We start from the raw sequence: 21,708 nt of genomic DNA on the forward strand, positions 1-21,708 counted from the left end.
TGCCATCTTGGGACTCCAGAACCCTGCCTTGTTGCAGCAGACACGTTAGTCTGCTGCAGGCCAGACCCAGGTCTGGCCTATGCCCCCAAAGCTGCAGACTTTAACCAAAAACTTCTCAGCAAGTTTACCTATCTCCAGCACCCAGACACCCAGTTCCCAGTGGGATCCAAACCCCAAATAAATCCGTTTTACTCTGTATAAAGCGTATACAGGGTAAACTCATAAATTGTTTGCCCTGTATAACACTGATAGAGAGAGATGCACAGCTGTTTGCTCCCCCAGGTATTAATCAGTTACTCTGGGTTTACTAATAAACAAAAGTGATTTTATTAAGCATAAAAAGTAGGATTTAAGTGGTTTCAAGTAACAGACAGAACAAAGTAAGTTACCAAGCAAAATAAAACAAAACATGCAAGTCTAAGTCTAAGCCTAATACATTAAGAAACTGAATACAGGTAAATCTCACCCTCAAAGATGTTCCAGTAAGCTTCTTACACAGACTAGACTCCTCCTTAGTTTGGGCCCAATCCTTTCCCCTGGTACAGTTCTTGTTATTTCCAGCTCAGGTAGCAACGAGGGGATTTCTCATGACTGGCAGACCTCTTTGTTGTGTTTCGCACCCTTTTACAGCTTTGGCCCAAGACGGGAATCTTTTGTCTCTCTGCGTTCCTGCCCCTCCTTCTAAATGGAAAAGCACCAGGTTTAAGATGGATTCCAGTATCATGTGACATGGTCACATGTCCTGTGAGACCCCAAGCCTCCATTCTTTCAGACCTGACAATCAGGAACACAGGAAGGCTTACAAGTAAACAGAACCATTTACAATCAATTGTCTAGTTAATGGGTGCCATCAAGAGCGAAAGCCACCATTAATGCCCACACGTTGCATAATTACAATAGAACCTCAGAGTAATACTTCACATTTCTAGTTTTAGATACAAGAATGATACATTCATACAAATCGGATGACCACACTCAGTAGATTATAAGTTTTGTAATGATAAGAACATAAGAATGGCCATACTGGGTCAGACCAAAGGTCCATCAAGCCCAGTATCCTGTCTGCTGACAGTGACCAATGCCAAGTGTCCCAGAGGGAGTGAACCTAACACGTAATGATCAAGTGACCTCTCTCGTGCCATCCATCTCTACCCTCTGACAAACAGAGGCTAGGGACACCATTCCTTACCCATCCTGGCTAATAGCCATTAATGGACTTAACCTTCATGAATTTATCTAGTTCTCTTTTAAACCCTGTTATAGTCCTAGCCTTCACAACCTACTCAGGCAAGGAATTCCACAGGTTGACTGTGCGCTGTGTGAAGAATTTCCTTTTATTTATTTTAAACCTGCTGCCCATTAATTTTGTTTGGTGGCCCCTAGTTCTTACATTATGGGAACAAGTAAATAACTTTTCCTTATTCACTTTCTCCACACCACTCATGATTTTATATACCTCTATCATATCCCCCCTTAATCTCCTCTTTTCCAAGCTGAAAAGTCATAGCCTCTTTAATCTCTCCTCATATGGGACCTGTTCCAAACCCCTAATCATTTTAGTTGCCCTTTTCTGAACCTTTTCTAATGTCAGTATATCTTTTTTGAGATGAGGAGATGTGGGCGTACCATGGATTTATATAAGGGGAATAAGGTATTCTCCGTCTTATTCTCTATCCCTTTTTTAATGATTCCTAACATCCTGTTTGCTTTTTTGACTACCACTGCACACTTTGTGGACGTCTTCAGAGAACTATCCATGATGACTCCAAGATCTCTTTCCTGATTAGTTGTAACTAAATTAGCCCCCATCATATTGCATGTATAGTTAGGGTTATTTTTCCAATGTGCATTACTTTACATTTATCCACATTAAATTTCGTTTGCCATTTTGTTGCCCAATCACTTAGTTTTGTGAGATCTTTTTGAAGTTCTTCACAGTCTGCTTTGGTCTTAACTATCTTGAGCAGTTTAGTATCATCTGCAAACTTTGCCACCTCACTGTTTACCCCTTTCTCCAGATCATTTATGAATAAGTTGAATAGGATTGGTCCTAGGACTGACCCTTGGGGAACACCACTAGTTACCCCTCTCCATTCTGAAAATTTACCATTTATTCCTACCCTTTGTTCCCTGTCTTTTAATCAGTTCTCAATCCATGAAAGGATCTTCCCTCTTATCCCATGACAACTTAATTTACATAAGAACCTTTGGTGAGGGACCTTGTTCAAAGGCTTTCTGGAAATCTGAATACACCATGTCCCTTGTCCACATGTTTATTGACCCCTTCAAAGAACTCTAATAGATTAGAAAGACATGATTTCCCTTTACAGAAACCATACTGGCTTTTGCCCAACAATTTATGTTCTTCTACGTGTCTGACAATTTTATTTTTTACTACTGTTTCAACTAATTTGCCCAGTACTAACGTTAGACTTACCGGTCTGTAATTGCTGGGATCACCTCTAGAGCCCTTTTTTAAATATTGGCATTAAATTAGCTATCTTGCAGTCACTGGGTACAGAAGCTGATTTAAAGGACAGGATACAAACTATAGTTAATAGTTCCGCAATTTCACATTTCAGTTCTCTCAGAATCATAGAATATCAGGGTTGGAAGGAACCTAAGGAGGTCATCTAGTCCAACCCCCTGCTCAAAGCAGGACCAATTCCCAACTAAATCATCCCAGCCAGGGCTTTGTCAAGCCTGACCTTAAAAACCTCTATGGAAGGAGATTCCACCACCTCCATTCCAGTGCTTCAGCATCCCCGTAGTGAAAAAGTTTTTCCTAATATTCAACCTAAACCTCCCCCACTGCGACTTGAGACCATTACTCCTTGTTCTGTCATCTGGTACCACTGAGAACAGGCTAGATCCATCCTTTTTGGAACCCCCTTTCAGGTAGTTGAAAGCAGCCATCAAATCCTCCCTCATTCTTCTCTTCTGCAGACTAAATAATCTCAGTTCCCTCAGCCTCTCCTCATAAGTCATGTGTTCCAGCCCCCTAATCATTTTTGTTCCCCTCCACTGGACTCTTTCCAATTTTTCCACATCCTTCCTGTAGTGTGGGGCCCAAAACTGGACACAGTACTCCAGATGAGGCCTCACCAATGTCTAATAGAGGGGGAACAATCACGTCCCTCAATCTGCTGGCAATGCCTCTACTTATAGAGCCCAAATTGCCATTAGCCTTCTTGGCAACAAGGGCACACTGTCGACTCATATCCAGCTTCTCGTCCACTGTAACCTCTAGGTTCTTGGGTGAATTCTTGGGTGAATGCCATCTGGTCCCGGTGACTTGTCACTGTTAAGTTTATCAATTAATTCCAAAACCACCTCTAGTGACACTTCAATCTGTGACAATTCCTCAGACTTGTCACCTACAAAGGATGGCTCAGGTTTAGGAATCTCCTTACCAACCGCAGCCATGATGTCTGAAGCAAAGAATTCATTTAGTTTCTCCACAATGACTTTGTCTTTAAGTGCTCCTTTTGTATCTCGATCGTCCAGGGGCCTCACTGGTTGCTTAGCAGGCTTCCTGCTTCTGATATACTTAAAAAAAAACATTTTGTTATTACCTTTTGAGTTTTTGGCTAGCTGTTCTTCAAATTCCTTTTTGGCTTTTCTTATTACATTTTTACACTTAATTTGGCAGTGTTTATGCTCCTTTCTATTTACCTCACTAGGATTTGACTTCCACTTTTTAAAAGATGCCTTTTTATCTCTCACTGCTTCTTTTACATTGTTGTTAAGCCATGGTGGCTCTCTTAGTTCTTTTACTGTGTTTTTTTAATTTGGGTTATACATTTAAGTTGGGTCTCTATTATGGTGTCTTTGAAAAGTGTCCATGCAGCTTGCAGGGATTTCACTCTAGTCACTACCTTTTAATTTCTGCTTAACTAACCTCCTCATTTTAGCATAGTTCCCCTTTCTGAAATTAAATGCCACAGTGTTGGACTGTTGAGGTGTTCTTCCCACCACAGGAATGTTAAATGTTGTTATATTATGTCACTATTTCCAAGTGATCCTGTTGGACCAGATCCTGCGCTCCACTCAGGACTAAATCGAGAATTGCCTCTCCCCTTGTGGGTTCCTGTACCAACTGCTCCAAGAAGCAGTCATTTAAAATATCAAGAAATTTTGTCTCTGCATTTCGTCCTGAGGTGACATGTACCCAGTCAATATGGGGATAATTGAAATTCCCCACTATTATTGAGTTCCTTTTTTTGATAGCCTCTCTAATCTCCCTTAGCATTTCATCGTCACTATCACTGTCCTGGTCAGGTGGTCAATAATAGATCCCTACTGTTATATTCTTATTAGAGCATGGAATTACTATCCATAGAGATTTTATGGAACATGTGGATTCATTTAAGATTTTTTGCTTCATTTGATTCTACATTTTATAAAGCAGTGAGCAAGCGACCAGGGAGCCTTACAAGAGACCTTTTGCATAAAGCATATTCTAGTTACATTATATTCACCCTCATTAGCATATTTCCATAAAACACATGGATTGCAACATCACAATTATTACATTTACAGTTACTCTAAATGTTAACATCTATTGATCTCTGAATTAACAGAATATAGCGACAGATGGGAACCATTTGGTTACATTGTCAGCCTCTAACAATATATATGTAAACACAAAAAAATACAATCATTATCTACTAATATGTCTCTAAAGGTTGAATCTGGGTTAGTTAGTCTGCTAGTGGTTCACTCCTTCTTGCTCAATGTCACACCTCCATTGTCTACCATCCTGGTTTCAGTCTGTTTACTTGCCAGACAGAGACAGCATGAATACCAAGGTGCCAATCTCTGCCAGTGTCCTATCTTTCTTGCCTGATGGACAAACATGAAGCATATTCATGCCAGAGTCCCTTTCCTCCCATGCATACCCAGCACAACCATGAGTGCATCCTTCACATGAGTGGAGCCCACATGGGTGACCACACAACGCAACATGCATGGACACCTCAGGAGGCCAGGATGCATATCAGTCTCTTGGAACTAAGAGCAGTCAGTAAGCCTGCGATGGATATCTCTCTCATATCGTCCTGACATGTCCAGATAACATCAGAGAACATAATGGCTGTCTTCTATATAAACAAACAAATGAGGACTGAAATCTCTTCCTCTCTGTGTAGAGATGATTCAGTTATGGAACTGGTGTATCTGGAACCACATCACACACTTGGGAACATACCTCCCAGGTGCATAAAACTCACTAGTGGATAATCTCTCAGTAGGCACTTATTTACTGACCATGAGGGGGAGATGCACAATTCAGTGCTAAATGAAATCTTCACTCATTGGAAACACTATTTTGGGACTTGTTCGTCTCAGTGATGAACAAGATGTTCAACATCTACTGCTCCACAGCAGCACTAAATCGGGACTCCAAGAGAAATGCTCTTCTGCTGTCCTGGACAGACCACCTGAGCTACGCTTTTTCTCCCCTCCACTGGTACTCCCAGTCCTGCAGAAGATTTGTCATGACAAAGCATGAGCCATTCTCATTGCACCCAAATGGCCTTGACAGTTCTGGTTTATGGACTTCCTACAAATGTCAGCCTGTTCTCCTGTAGGCATCCAACCCTTCCCCGATCTACTAACTCAGTAGAATAGTGGATCACACATCCCAACCCTGACTGTTTCACCTCATGGCTTGGTATTTGGATGGGTTCAGACTTAGAGCATTCATGTTTGAGGGCCATTCAAACTATTCTCAATCACAGCAGAAAAGACTACACCAGAAAATGCCACCTAGCTAAATGGAGGCATTTCTCCACCTGGACACAACAAAACCAGTTATACCCAGAAACAGCTCATGGCTCTCGCCAACCTTGGTTATACTCCAGGGTGACCGCAACACACACCCTAGTCCCAGATCTTCCACCAGGAATGTATGTCCTGTACTGTCCAGCCCTCTCCTGAACACTACAAATATATTAAGTCCATTATTCCTTTAAGAGAGTAATATGCCAGTTTGTTATCTTAAATAGTTACCAACACACTTCAGTCTAAAAACACTGGATTAGATAAAACAGTAAAAATAAAAAGTTTAATAACTACAAAGAGAGATTTTGCTAACAAATAATAAGGCATAAAAGTCAGAAATGGTTACAAGAAAAATAAAGATAAAATGCTTACTAGTGCCTAACTTAACAAACTATATTAGATTCAGCAAAGTTTCTCACCACATGCTGCAGCAGATTACTGACCAACCTCTCAGGTAAGGACCTCTCCCCCAGAGTCCAAGGCTGTTTACTTTTGTCTTCTCAGGTGAGGAGAATGAGGTGGGTAGGGAGAAAGAGAGGGGTATCTTGAGGTGTTTGTCCATCCTTTTAATAGTTTCAGTCCCCTTCTTGAAAAACGTTTCCAGCTGAGAACCAGGAGACAGAGAGTCTATGTGGAAGGATATTCCCTTGCTGTTTTTTCCACGTTTGAACTTCTTTTGTTTTCCCTTCCTGCTTGATGACTCTGTTTACTGCTTAAATGCAAATTAAAGCAAGCACATGTTCCTTTGTTTAAGACAGACCTGTTTACCGACTTCTGCTTGGGCAGGGCTGTAGGGTTTGGAGCATGTGTTAATAACATCATACAGGGGAATCTTATAACTTCATAGTGTTATCACACGTTTTATCTGACAATACTCACAAGCCAATTATGAGTTTTCAAATGATATATACTTAGTATAATGATTATTAGAATGGTGTGTAGGGTGTGAACATGGGTGTATTCCATCACAGATTCATCAACTTATTTTTCCGTGAAATGTTCACTCTACTTTGTATGTATATTTATATTCTTTCATTCTGGTTTTTGTCTCTCCCCTTCTCCTGTATATTTTCTCTAACACTAATTCTGAGAATTTATACTGTTTGTTTTTCAACTTGCTGTTCAGAGTGGCAAATTAATTTTCCTAACATCCTTGAGAAGGAGGTAATATTCTTATTTTACAAATGGGGAAACTGCGGCATTTTCCAATGTCAGATTGTGTATTCAAGTAGCAAGATAGAAAAAAAGTTGGTGTCAGAACCATGTTCACAGCTGCTGATTCCTAGGCCCGTATTCAGACCACAACTTTTTTTTCCTGTCGATGCTTTTCCTCGTGTGTGTCTGTCCTTAATCCATGTTCGTTCAGTCTTCTCTATACTATTCTCCATATTGTTCCATTTTTCCCATTCAGAAATTATCTTCAATCCAGTAGGATTTTACTCTTTCTGCAGAAGTCTGGGGACAGAGAGTGCCTCTTGTGTCTCCTGCACAATAGATGTGTGGTCTTTCTGGATCCTCTCACCCCACTTGCTGCAAGGCACCCCACTCTGACTAATCAGTGTTGTCAACTCTTGTGATATTTTTGAAAGACTCATGATACGTGGCATTTTTTCTTAAAGCCCCAGCTCCTTGAGTCAAGTCATTATGTGAAAATATCACCTGTAAGTAAGTTTTTAGCCCTCATGATTGAGAAATAAAGCTTGAAACTGTGACCAGAGTGTACTGTGAAGGCTCAGAGACTAGAAGGTAAATAAAAAGAACTCAAAACTTATTTTTAAGCCAATCTCATGATTTTTTTTTTAAAGTCCTCACTGTCACGCTGTCTGGAGTGGCTTACAACTGAGAGTGCCTGCCTCAGAGCAGACATCCCAAACTGGTGGTGTGTTTTATAATTAGATTTCACAAAGCCCGTGACAAATATGAACTCCTGGATTACTGTAACAATTTTACCATGGAGAGACAGACAGTCCCTTTAGACTCTCCAGTCCATCTTGCCACCCAGACAAACTGGACTTTGTGATAAAATGGTTACTTACATAAAAAATGACATCACATTTAGGTTGTTTCCAGTCCCAAGAAACCAGTCACTTTCCCCAGATCAATTGGTACGCTAGATCAGTGGTTCACAAACTGTGGGTCACAACCCCATTTTAATGGGGTCGCCAGGGCGGGCTTAGACCTGCTGGGTCCTGGAGCCTAAGCCAAAGCCTGGACCCCACCTCCCAGGACCGAAGCCTGAGCCCCACTACCTGGGGTCGAAACCAAAGGGTTTCAGCCCTGGGCAGCGGGGCTCAGGGTACAGGCCCCTTGCCTGGAGCTGAAGTCCTTTGGCTTTGCACCCTCCTGCCCAGGGTGGTGGGACTTGGAGTTTGCCCCCCCACACACACCTAGGGTGGTGGGGCTTTGGCTTTGGCTCCACCACTGAAGGCAGCAGGGCTCAGGCAGGCTCAGGCTTCGGTCCTCCATCCTGGTGTCATGTAGTAATTTTTGTTGTCTGAAGGGGGTCACTGTGCAATGAAGTTTGAGAACCCCTGCACTAGCTCTTACACCAAAGAAAACGCTGGTAGCCAGTTCTATAGTAAACTAAGTAAAGGTTTATTAGCTAAGAAAAGGAAATGAGAGTTATTGAGAGGTTAAAGAAGGTAAAATATATGCACAAGTGAGTCACAGTTTGTAATTCCAAATGCTGGAAGTTATGTAGTAAACTACCAGTTTCTCAAAAGTCTTTTCAAGGTACCCAGATTACCTCTGGGGATCTCCGCTTTGTATCAGGTACACTTCCCTGTAAGAGTCCAATCAGTACAGAGATGCAGGATCTTTCCTTGAATCCATACTTAGAGCTTCTCACTGAAAACAAGCTGACAGTCACTACCTGCATGGGCTTTTCCTTTGATGATGGAGTGAGGAATGAATTTTGAGTCTTTGACCTCTGGTCATCACATATGATGACCACTTGCTTCGAAATTAGCACTTTTCTGTTAAAGTTCTTTATTTGCATTCCACAAGGCTTCTTTCTTGTTTGATGGGTTATTTAGTTACAGGGGTGTATACAATGTAAATATTTGCTACTGTGTTATAACGGGGATACAGATAACTGAAAACAATGCAAGTAACATCCCACTAGTTTTCATGAAGTTTAAACACCAAATACACTCTTATACCTTTAACAATCACTTCGATCTATATACTAATACACAAGTGAATTTGCCTGGGGCTGGCATGAGCTGGCACCTGGTCTGCCAGTGTCACACTGACTCATGACTTTTGAAAGAGTTGGAATTAGCAATACTGCTAATACAGCAGGGGGTCTCTTATGTCTATAATCTCCACTTTGCTCTCAGCCAATTGGCAAGGACAGCTCCTGTCTTGGAGAAAAGAGTATTGTGGTGATACTCACCAACTGTGCTTTACATTCAGACCTGACAGTGTGAGCAATACTGACCAGGGAAGCAACACATTCGTTCGAGTATGGGGTCCTAGATCCCCAAGTTCACCTTTTGCTTTGTTGGGTCATGCAAGCCTCGTAATTTAATAACTGCGAATATAATAGAACTGACCAGCACTCTTTTAAATAATTTCTATTGTCAATATCTCATGTGGCATTGATCAAACAGTTAAAAAATATTTTATCCCTCCGAAACAGAATTGGTGAACTTTTTGAGAATTAAAACATGGTTGAAAGCAGTATGTATGTATTGGGGGGGGGGAGAGTTATACATTGTTTTTCAAAGATTTCTTATTCTTATAATTTTATTTCTACATCATTTTCTCTGCCCATCCCTTCTTTTTATTTTTATTTTGTTAAACAGATGAAACATGTAAAAGAGAGGCTTGGTGAAAATGTACAAGAAGAGGTGCTTCTGCTGTGTCTTGGTATCACTTCAGGAGTTGGCCGATTGATCTTCGGCAGAGTTGCAGATTATATTCCTGGTGCAAAAAAAGTTTATTTACAGGTACAGCTTCTGCATGATGATTCAGTAGACTAACTGTCAGCTTTGTGTACTTTTTATTATTTTGCTAGTAAATATTTTTGGCAATAAGATCTGAGCTGGTGATTAGAGCTATGCAAAACCATTCATTTTCATTTAAAATGTACAGTATGTGTGCAATGAAAGTCACAAATGAGGTGCACGTTTGCTGCTACTAACAAATGTAAATTTTTGCTCAGGAAAATTACAGACTTTCCCTATTGAGAAATGCAATTTTCATGAGAAATTTCAGAGAAAAACTGCTTCTTTTTCTGTGTAATAGCAACTTTTGTGCATTCCAAAACTGACTTTCAATTTCATTTGGAAAAATGGGAAGCAAAATGACTGATTTTTGCCTTCCTGAAACCAATATTGTTCACTAGTTTCACCAGCATATTTTTGAGTACAACTCTAGTGGCGACACGTGAAGTCGTGTGCCTCTCATAATAACTTGTGTGATTGCATGCAACCTTACTTTTTTGAGGCAAATGTCACTGTTTTTGGTATGATATCTTCCTGCTGTATGCATTACTTTTCCTCTGAGTTAGAGAGCATTTCAAAGCAGGCAGCTTGTCTGCCCTGCCAACTAGAAGAGGGCACTATACTTACAGGAAAATGCATTTGTCTAGATACACAATAGAAAATTACCTAGAAAATGTTATGTGATTCCTTTTTATTTAAAACAGCTTTTAATGTCACATACACATGTAATGTAAATGTATCTTGACGAATGATACTCAATCTTGGGAAAACATGCAAGACTCAGGTTTTTTAGCACAGTGTATTCTTAGTAGTAGCTGAAAGCTCATACTGTTGGACAGGTGTAATTCATAAAGACATGAATGATTTTTTTTTAAAGACAAAAATGGCCGAGAACTTAAACATTGGATGGTAACAGACCACAAATCCCAATGATGATTGAACCTGGAAATATTCTAAACAAGAAGATCTCCCAGCCATGCTTGTAGGTGTTTCTCCATCACTTCACACTCTGTGCTGACATTTTATGCCTCAGAATAACATTCCAGACTTCAGAATGATATTCCTGGAATCCTTTTATATAGATTAAACCATTCAGACCCTTGAGAGTTTGGTTTGCAAGGGAGTTTATGAACTACACCCTACAATTTGGTCTGCAGGAACTGGAATGTGAACAAAATTCCTTTTAAGTTTTTTAAATTCAAACCTTTAGGCAGAATGTATATGCAGTTACCAATACCAGGGTCCTCCAGGACTAAGTGCATGAGTCTCTAAAGCTTAGAACTCCTTTTTACCTTTGTTTTTGAAGGAGAAGGGGCTCGTAATCTACCTCACTCTTTCCTCCTAGAGGCAGGTGGCCATAGATCCCATGCTGTTTGGAGGTTTTAAGTGGCCGCTTTCTTCCCAGTAGCGTGCTCAGGGGGCAGAAATTATGGGAACGGATGTCTTTGTGAGCCCTTTGATGAAGGTTTCTGAGGGAACAGGATGTGCTAAGGACCTCTGCTTTTAATAGCGAGAAAACTCTTCTGTTGCCAGCTGGTTCTGTTGAGCTGAAGTTCAGAGACATACTGTAATCTATTTAGCATAGTAGCTAGAGAACTGTCTTGGGGTTCCCTAACAACTACATGCTAGAAAATACACCCTATAATACCTAGGGTATGGATGCTAGAGAAGGGTTTCCTAGTGATACTGCACTAAAGAGTCAACTAGTGTCATTTGGCAGCAAGTTATGTTTTCCCTATTCCTTAATGTCCTGTTCCCATGCTAATAAGACCTTGTGAGTGTTAGATATGTACCTTAAAGACCCTGATGGAGGAAGTGGCTGTTTGTCATCCCCCAAACCCCCCAGGAAGTGGCAAAAGGAGCCACTTGGCCCATGCAGAAAGGACAAGGAAGTGCATTTCTGCCCCTCAAGCCTACAAAGACACCTAAATTTGGGGAGAGAGTGGAGGCTCACAGGTTTCCCAGCTGTGCAAACAATTTTGTTTCGTATTCATGAACATATTTTGTGAAAGCCTTGGAAAATATGAGTAGGTTTGAGGTTTAATGCAAATATTTTGCACAGGTCTAGTTCTGAAGGGTTTTTAGGTAGTATTAACTACTTCAAAAAAGAATGGGAAGAGAAACTTATTCAGAAATAACAAGAGAGACATTTAATGGATTTTAATTGCACTGCATTCAATGGACAGTGCTGCTGTGGAAGACTGCCTTTTTGTAGATGGACAAATCTTCATTACCATGGCTATGTACGTTTACTCACATTTAAGAGATTCAAATGAGGAGGATGAAAGAACACTGAACATACATTTGGACTGATTTATAATCTACTGTAACACTTAGTAGATTTTATTATTGCTATGACCAATTGCAAATAGGCAGAAAAGAGAAGTTGCACGTAGTTTAAAAGGCACCACAATCTTATCTCTTCATCTGATAGTTGTCAAACTTGCAATAATACTCATTAAGTTCTGTAGCCGCATCATTTACTTTGAAGCATCAGTTGTTGCTCCAAGATTTCCTTTTCTGTAGATGGCTAGGGTAAAACTCTGACATTCTCTTCCAGGACATAGATTTTACTAATTAAATAACTACGGATCTTCTGTTTCAACTAATTTAAAGAGAGGGCACCTGTGCTCTCTCTGTCTTATTAAGGCAGTCTCCTGCATCTGTCTCTTCTGCCTCAAAGCAGCACTTTTAAGAGGTGAAGTGAGTATTCACCATCTCTCCAAAGTGGTATGCTAGTTTTTGAAACAGTCCACCAGTAAATTCAGCATTCCTTCATCCTTCACATTTGTATCTCTTAATTGAGAGAGTAGATGTGGATAATCATGGTAATTGAGATTTCTTTGGCTACAAAAAGACAGGCAGTATTTTACAACAGTATTATCCACAATGTGTTCAATGTGCCAGTATCTAACATCTTCAGCAACTCTAGTTATGAATTAAATGGTTGACTAATGCAACTAGATATCTACTTTCCACTAAGATTCTACCATCTTGTAGTGAAATGATTTACAAGGATTCTCCTTTGCAAATTTTTAGCTATCTGCTACATTTTCTTTATCCTTCTTTAGGAAGTCGCTTTGTTTTGTAGAAGTTTGCTTCCTAAACAAGTAGTTTGGTTACATGACAATGCCACCTGAATCTTTTAGCCTATCAGGGTTAGTGTTTTATTTTCGCTTCTGCTTTAACTACAGCAAGCAAAATGAACTTGAGTATAACCCTAACTGTAAGATCAACCAGTGTGTGTTTAAGGTTTTGTTTTTTATTTTGTTTTATTTGGGGGTGGGGGTGGGGGAACACATGGAACTTGAGGTCTATTCTGGGTAGTGGGAGACAAAAAGAAGAGATATAAAGCTTTCTGAATCTATCTTTCCTCCATGGGCTAGTTATTTGCCCTTGGCTCTATGTAAAATGCATTTCCACATTATGACTTTTCCAATTAACCGTGATTGTGATCAAGGGATTCTTATCATATTTTGTGTTTCTCAGCCTTTTACTGTTTAACTATAAAATGTCACAGATAAGATGGATTCATCTTTGTCTATACTTGAATGATTGGTTAATCTTAACTTTGTCTAAAATGGTCACCATCACTTTGTCTAAAATGGTCACTGTTTTTCCCTCATCCAATAGAAGTTGCTTTGGAACACAACTAGAGGCTTATTGACAATGTTTTTATGTAACCACAGAGATTTTGCTTTTATAGGAGCAAAATTGGACTGCTTTTAGAAGAGCAATATTGGACTACATCAGCAGTCCTCTGCTTACACTCGGCCATGATTCTATCTCCTAGAGTGGTGATCTAGTACTAGAATTTGTCTTTGATAGCCAGACCTATTTTTGCCACTGTTTTAGTTAAACCTGCTGAAAAACAACAGTCTAATTGAAGCAGTGGCAAAAAATAATCTGGCCAGCAATGTCTTGTCTACACTTTGGCTCCCAAGAGTTCTGCAGAAATGGCCTTAGAACAAGTGGGAATTCTTTTGTAAATTTCCCTAGTGTAAACACTGCCTGGGACATAACAGGATTGGGAAATCCTCCCCCCTGAAAAACTTTCCTCTGTTCTGGCATTCCTATGAAAAGTACTGATCTCTGCAGATAATTTGCAACACTGTGATTCCCTGAATATGCTACATCATGTTACAATGCCTGAAAGAGGTTTATACTCCTGGTGGAATTATGCACCACTGCGCAATGCAGAATTTGCACAGGAATTAATGTTCTGTGCAAAATTTCCTTTCCCTCCCACACAAATGGTTGCAGAGCTGTTAGCTGCTGCTAGGGCTGCTGGACCTGGCAGAGCCCAGCTCCCCAGCTTGCAAATAGAAGACACTGCCAGGATAGGGAGGAGGAGCTGGATAGTTCCCAGCAGCTGCAGTTTTTTTTTAAAAAATGTTGGTGTACATGGAAACTGAGTTATCCATCATTACTGTGGAGTAAGTAGAAGAAACTTTGGCAGGAAGCAAGGAACTGTTTTGTGATTTATTTTTTTGGGGGGTGGGGATTATACAATAAATATAGGCAGCCAATTTAATTGCTCATAGTTATGAAGCCAGCATTTACTCCCTATTTTAGAACTCTCATTGATTTGATGTGATTTTTTTTTTACCTTTTTGACATTGTCTAGGTGATATCATTCTTCTTAATTGGCCTGATGTCCATGATGATTCCACTGTGCAATTCCTTGGGAAGTCTCATTGCTGTCTGCCTCTTCATGGGTCTGTTTGATGGCTGCTTCATTTGTATCATGGCTCCTATTGCCTTTGAGCTAGTTGGTGCACAGGATGTCTCCCAGGCCATAGGATTCCTGTTAGGACTCATGTCAGTACCTATGATAGTTGGTCCACCCATTGCAGGTAAATGTTGGGACAGTCTGTAGTCTGTATCTAACATAGATCTATTTACATTAAATTTGATTTTTCAAATATTCATTTTCTGAATTCAAGATGAGATACAAGCTTTTAAGATGAGACAAATGCTGAAGGTTAGTTGTGTGCCACTTTGTTTGCTCTGAAATGTACAGTAGAGTATCTTCTTTCCCTGGATTATTGATTTACCTTTAGTTTCCTACTTTACTTTTGTCCTTGAATTCTTTTGTCCTTGGTATCTTCAAACACATAGGTATAACAGTTTGCCCTCCCAAAAGGAAACACAGGCTTTCAGATTGGATTTCATGATCCGATATTTTCCCCATTTCTGAGTATACAAGCCGTAACCTGTAATCCTCCGATCATATGTGCAACCAATTTAGACTGCTACTACACTGCACACCATTGGCAGCAGCATGTAGGTATGTATAACTACCTGCTGCAGTGAAAGACAGGCTCCATCCACATTGTGATGTGTAGCTATATGTGTCAGTGAAAGGCTTTGTCGGGGGGAAGCCGTGGGGAAAGGTTTTGCAGTAGGGAACTGGCAGAATCTTTCCCTGCTGCCTCCCGCTGCCAGAATCTTTCCCTTCTGCTGGAGTCTTTCATTGTGATGGGGAAAGGCTCCAGCCAGGGGCGGCTCTAGCCATTTCACCGCCCCAAGCACGGCGGCACACCGCTGGGAGCACTCTGCCGGTCGCCGGTCCCGCGGCTCTGGTGGACCTCCCGCAGACGTGCCTGCGGAGGGTCCACCGGAGCCGCCTGCTGCCCTCCCGGCGACTGGCAGAGCACCCCCCGCGGCATGCCGCCCCAAGCGTGCTGGGGCCTGAAGCCGCCCCTGGCTCCGGCAATGGGCAGGTAGTGGGTAACTACCCTGCTAAAAAATATCATTGTAGACAGGAGGAGGCACTGCTTGGGTGAGTAGGATACATAGTCAATAAGTTCAGGCGTGGCCTTATTGTACCCACCTAAGCTGTGCCTCACACTGCTGTTTATACCTGTGCTAGAGGGGCATGTTATGTGTGTACTGTACACACCGCTGAAAAGAGGGTGCAATGTAGACCTACTTTTAGAGACTATAGGCAATGTTCACTGTTTTCCGAAATTTCCACATGCGTATGTGAGGAGAGAGGCTGCAGTTCACTTAATTGCTTCTTAAAAACAAAAGTATTGGCTCCAAAGGATATGTCTACACTGCAATAAAATACTCACAACTGGCCCATGTCAACTGACATGGGCCAGCTGCAGGTGTTTTACTGCAGTGTAGACATACCCAAAGAGTCCAGTTCCTGGGTAGTAGAATGGTTGGCATAACACACATCCTTGCAGATGGGGTTTTAAAGTTTGTGTGTGGTATAAAAAGGGTAATGTTGTTTAGGTTGTATAGGTTTAAAAGGAACACAAGTTCCCCAGAAAAATAAAATGTTATATTGCTTCTTTTTATACAGTCTTTAGCATTCATGCATTTTGCTTGCACTCAATCTGATTGGGGCCTTTGTATGCTACCATAAAATAAATATATAATAATAATTAAAAGGGATGACTAGTAGGATGTAATTTAATTGAGAACTGTTGTAGGATAATAATAAATATTTAAACTAGACTAAATTAAAATTGTGCTCAAATTACTTTAATCAAACTATCATTGATATTTAGGGCATGTCTACACTTACCTCTGGAGCGATCGATCCAGCGGGGCTCGATTTATCGCGTCTAGTGAAGACACGATAAATCAACGCTGAGCTCTCTCCCGTCGACTCCGGTACTCCACCGGAGTGAGAAGCTTAAGCGGAGTCGACAGGGGAGCATCAGTAGTCAACCTACCGGGGTGTCTTCACTGCAGTAAGTAGCTCTAAGTCCGTCATCTTCAGCTACGCTATTTTTGTAGCTGAAGTTGCGTGACTTAGACTGACTTAGCTCACCGCCCTCCCACCCCCCGTGTAGACCAGGCCTTATGTGGCCCACTAACATCATTCTATTACTACATAAGCAGCAAAGTGTCCTGTGGCACCTTATAGACTAACAGAAGTTTTGGAGCATGAGCTTTCGTGGGTGAATACCCACTTCGTCAGATGCATGTAGTGGAAATTTCCAGGGGCAGGTATATATATGCAAGCAAGAAGCAGGCTAGAGATAACGAGGTTAGTTCAGTCAAGGAGGATGAGGCCCTCTTCTAGCAGCTGAGGTGTGAAAACCAAGGGAGGAGAAACTGGTTTTGTAGTTGGCAAGCCATTCACAGTCTTTGTTTAATCCTGAGCTGACGGTGTCAAATTTGCAAATGAACTGAAGCTCAGCAGTTTCTCTTTGGAGTCTGGTCCTGAAGTTTTTTTGCTGCAGGATGGCCACCTTAAGATCTGCTATTTTGTGGCCAGGGAGGTTGAAGTGTTCTCCTACAGGTTTTTGTATATTGCCATTCCTAATATCTGATTTGTGTCCATTTATCCTTTTCCGTAGAGACTGTCCAGTTTGGCCGATGTACATAAAAAGCAGAGGGGCATTGCTGGCATATGATGGCATATATTACATTGGTGGACGTGCAGGTGAATGAACCGGTGATGGTGTGGCTGATCTGGTTAGGTCCTGTGATGGTGTCGCTGGTGTAGATATGTGGGCAGAGTTGGCATCAAGGTTTGTTGCATGGATTGGTTCCTGAGTTAGAGTTACTATGGTGCAGTCTCCAGTCTCCACTGGCCATCACATACAGTCCCCAGCTAAAACCCCTCTAACGCATCATCAGGGATCTACAACCCATCCTGGACAATGATCCCACACTTTCACAGGCCTTGGGTGGCAGGCCAGTCCTCACCCACAGACAACCTGCCAACCTGAAGCATATTCTCACCAGTAACTGCACACCGCACCATAGTAACTCTAGCTCAGGAACCAATCCATGCAACAAACCTCGATGCCAACTCTGCCCACATATCTACACCAGCGACACCATCACAGGACCTAACCAGATCAGCCACACCATCACCGGTTCATTCACCTGCACGTCCACCAATGTAATATACACCATCATATGCCAGCAATTGAACTAACCTCGTTTCTCTAGCCTGCTTCTTGCTTGCATATATATACCTGCCCCTGGAAATTTCCACTACATGCATCCGACGAAGTGGGTATTCACCCACGAAAGCTCATGCTCCAAAACGTCTGTTAGTCTATAAGGTGCCACAGGACTCTTTGCTGCTTTTACAGATCCAGACTAACACGGCTACCCCTCTGATACTATTACTACATATGTTTTTTAAATCTTTGCCTGGGTTAATAATTTGTTTACATTTATGACAGAAATGACATTAATTGTAGTGCATGATACCTCATTCTAAGGCCAAAAGAAGCCAAATATGATTTTACACTTGGACATATTTTTCAAGATTAAAATGTTAGTTTTTGTTCAGTAAAATGTACTAATAAACAAAATGTTTGTTATACTTTTTAATATTCACTTTTATAATTTCAGCATTTATTTGTTTCTTTGTGAAAGTAAAGATTATGACTTTTAGGGTGAAGGTTTTCTCCCTAGAGAGAAGTCAACTTATTTTAATATCTCTATTTCTAAATTATGACCCATTAAGGGAGTAAAGGAGGACAACAAACTTCAATGTTTTTCCTGTGATACACAATATGAACATGACAATCTTTGGGAAAGGGTTTGTAGCTCAGAAGGCACATGGTTCCCAGGTTTAGCGTAGGAGCAAACAGATAGCCCAGAAGAAAAAAATTATCCTGTTACTTAAGGCACTGAGCTGCAGGAGACCTAGAATCTTGTCCTGTGATCTGTCGCAGATATCCTATATGATGATGGGCAAGTCACTTAAACCAGAACTTGGAGAATTTCTAGTGGGCTCCCACAGCAATTGATTTTCAGCCAAAGGTTGTTTAATATTTTTATGTCTGGAAGAAAATATAAAATCACTGTTGATAGTTTGCAGATGAGCTGCCAAATAATGACAAAGGCAGTGGTACAGACTGATCTGGATTGCTTGGTAAATTGAGTGCAATCAAATGAATATTAATCTAGCCAAATGCAAACAATACATCTAGGAACAAAGAATTTAGGCAATATTTACATAATTGGAGGAGTATACCTTAGAAAGCATTGACCATGACAAGGATCACGGGGTCATTGCTGAAAACCAGCTGATTGTGAGCTCCAAATGTGGTGCTCTGCTGACCTGATCTTTGGATGGAACAGTATGGAAATACTGAGTGGCAGTAGGAGGGGGATATTAACTCTTTACGTGGCATTGGTTATACCACTGCTGAAATAATGTATCCAGGTCTGGTGTGAACACTTTAATAGGATGTTGACTAGTTGGAGAGGATTCACAAGAGCCACAAGCGTGATTTGTCGTCTGGAAAGCACACTTTAGAAAGCGAGACTATGAAGGAGTGCAATCTCTTTAGCATATGTAATGTAATGTTTAAGAGCCAGTTTGATCAAAGGCTGTTATTACCTGCAGAGGGAGACAATATCTTATTTAATTTATCAGACAAAGACATAACAAGATTCAGTGGCTAGAAGTTTAAATCAAAAGTTCAAAATGGAAATAAGATGTAGGGTTTTAACAGTGAGGGTAATTAACCATTAGAACAGATTTTCAAGGGTAAATTCATCACTTGGAGTCTTTAAATCAAGACTGGATCTTGTTTTAAAATATATGCCCTAGTTCAGCCACCCATTATTGGACTAGATAAATAAATCATTAGGTGAAACTGTATACCTCTGCTATGCTAGAGGCCGGACAAGATGATCATAAATAGTTCTAGCCTTAAAGTCTCTGAATCTATGAATAAGCATGCTTTGAATAAAACCGCAGCAGCTACATTACATATTAGTGATAATTCTCTATTTCCCCAGGTATACTGCGTGACTACCTAGGTACTTATGATGTAGCATTTTACCTGGCTGGAGTTCCCCCCATGATTGGAGGAATTATATTATCTTTCATCCCATGGGTTCACGAAAAGAAGAAGCCAAAAGAGAAAGAAAAAGCTGTTGATGAAGAAACAACTAAGAAAATGTTGGAAAATGAAAGCACTTCAGCCTCAGGCACAGCAGAAAAGCCCAGTAAAGAATCTGAATCTAATATTTGATGCTTTATCTTTCCACTGGACTAAATTCATGTTTACAGGCGCTAGATAGGAATTCTGGCTTTGAGTTGAAAATAGCATATTATTTTTAATGGAACGTGTGCTCAGATTGCAGAACAAAACTTCTAAGAGCTAAGAATCTTTTGTACCACTGAGTAGCTTTCTTAGGAGTCCCTGAGTCTAGTTTTAATCCATATTTTTATGGCATTTGAGGTTTTATAGTATCAGTGTGCACCTGCTAGTGATTCTGCGTTTAAAGAGATTATTGTTCTAATCTATCAGAGCATGCTTCTGGAAGTGTGAAAGCTGTTTAGTTTGATTCATTGACTCTTCCAGGATGGTGTCAATAATTTTAGTCCTTTTAGTAGAGGCAAATTCTTGTGTTGTTTTCCTGGAATTTCTAGTACCTCTTATGACTGACATTTTTGTTTTAATTTCTTATGCCATTTTAACACTTTTTAAAATTCTGTATTATGAATGGTCATCTTTTTTTGATCCTCTAAACTCTAATCCTTGCTGAAATTATCTTGCTTTGGGAGCTAAATTATTTAACAGATTCTCAGTTTTACTTTCTCTTAATACTCCAACCTGTTCCATTTGCTTAAGCCTACTCTGGACCACTTTTATGTTTATTTCTCAGTAGCCTGAATATAGAACATTTTAGGATAAGTTTGTGATAATAAATATATTAAACACTCAAAAAGTGAAGGGTATGAACTCACACAAGCATATAAATTCAGAATTAAGGCTGTTAAACCATTATTACGTCATCCTTTGTCCCCAGTGCTACAGTGAATATACAGTAGTTCTTTTTCAGGTAAACGTCAGAATAGCTTAGTCTTATGAAGTGCAATACTTGGGTACCATACCATGAGATAGACAAAGCCTGAATTCTGAATTTCTGTGGTTTTTTTCAGGATTTGACTCTTCAAAAAACAACAACAAAGACATCTTTAAGGGATACATTTTAAGTGTGCAATAAGATAATTGTTCATACCAATAAATGGAAATATATTATACATAAGAGCTATTAAAGCAACATTAAACAAATTGGGAAGAGATTTTGCACTAAGTGAATATGCAGCTTTATTATGGGCCTTTAAAATTTTGCACGTGATACAACTCCATCTTTTCAAGAAATTGTAGAGAAACTCTTTGCATGCACGATTACTTATCCTTAACATATCTTTTATTACTTGTGTACTCCTAGGTATTATATATAGTTTGTCAAACCCATACTTCTGGAACACCTATTTTTCTGAAAGTTATTTTTAAAAAATCTAAACGAAACAGAGTGCTTTTCAGTTTATCATGATTACGTTTGCAAATACGTTGTCTCTGTTTGGATTTGCATTGACAATGCAATGAAACACTTAAATAGATATGCATTACCCAGGCACACTCATTGCCATCTATTTTAGTTTTCCTGTGTTAGGTGTGCCTTAACAAACAAGCTATTAAGTGCTACCTGTTGAAAATGTTACAAAAAAATTCAGTTGAAAGTAATTACATAAGCATCCTAATTATTAAGAGCCAGATTTTGTAACCCTTATTCACAATTGCTTAGTAGTATTGATTCATTTCAGTTTCTACTCAACATGAGCAAGGCTGTCAGAATCTGGCATTCAAATGAGAAATGGTAAAGTGATATTTATACCCCTTGGGACAGATTTTCAGGAATGCCTAAGAAATTTAAGACTCTAAATGGGACTTGGGCTCCTAAATCTCTCACGTACTTCTGAAAATCTCCTTTAATTGTAAGTAATGTTGCTAGTTCAAATTCCTACGATTCTTTCATTACAGAAATTACATTAGCAATCACATTATTCTTGTTCTTGTGTTTCCTTCCAGGCAATATTGTTCAATATTGCATATTATAATTACAATACACACTGATAATGCATAGAAACCTATGTGGAAACCATTGTATTCATTTCAGTTGACTTTGAAATGAAAAATTAATATTTATCACAGTGCTGACAGTTTCAAAAATTGACACAAAAGTG

At 40.1% G+C, this 21,708-nt stretch overlaps 1 protein-coding gene across 1 annotated transcript in view; it reads left to right on the forward strand.

Annotated features, from left to right (window-relative positions):
• Positions 1 to 20,774, forward strand: part of SLC16A10 (solute carrier family 16 member 10) — a 144,503-nt gene extending 123,729 nt beyond the window's left edge. The window contains exons 4-7 of the mRNA XM_045009353.1: positions 9,594 to 9,737; positions 14,362 to 14,590; positions 19,470 to 19,679; positions 20,620 to 20,774. Of these exons, the coding sequence (XP_044865288.1) occupies positions 9,594 to 9,737; positions 14,362 to 14,590; positions 19,470 to 19,679; positions 20,620 to 20,684 (648 nt within the window). The 3' untranslated portion in view covers positions 20,685 to 20,774. The remainder of the gene's footprint in view (positions 1 to 9,593; positions 9,738 to 14,361; positions 14,591 to 19,469; positions 19,680 to 20,619) is intronic.
• Positions 20,775 to 21,708: the final 934 nt, after the last annotated feature.

This window comes from Mauremys mutica, chromosome 3, assembly GCF_020497125.1.
Source record: "Mauremys mutica isolate MM-2020 ecotype Southern chromosome 3, ASM2049712v1, whole genome shotgun sequence".
Lineage (NCBI taxonomy): Eukaryota > Metazoa > Chordata > Testudines > Geoemydidae > Mauremys > Mauremys mutica.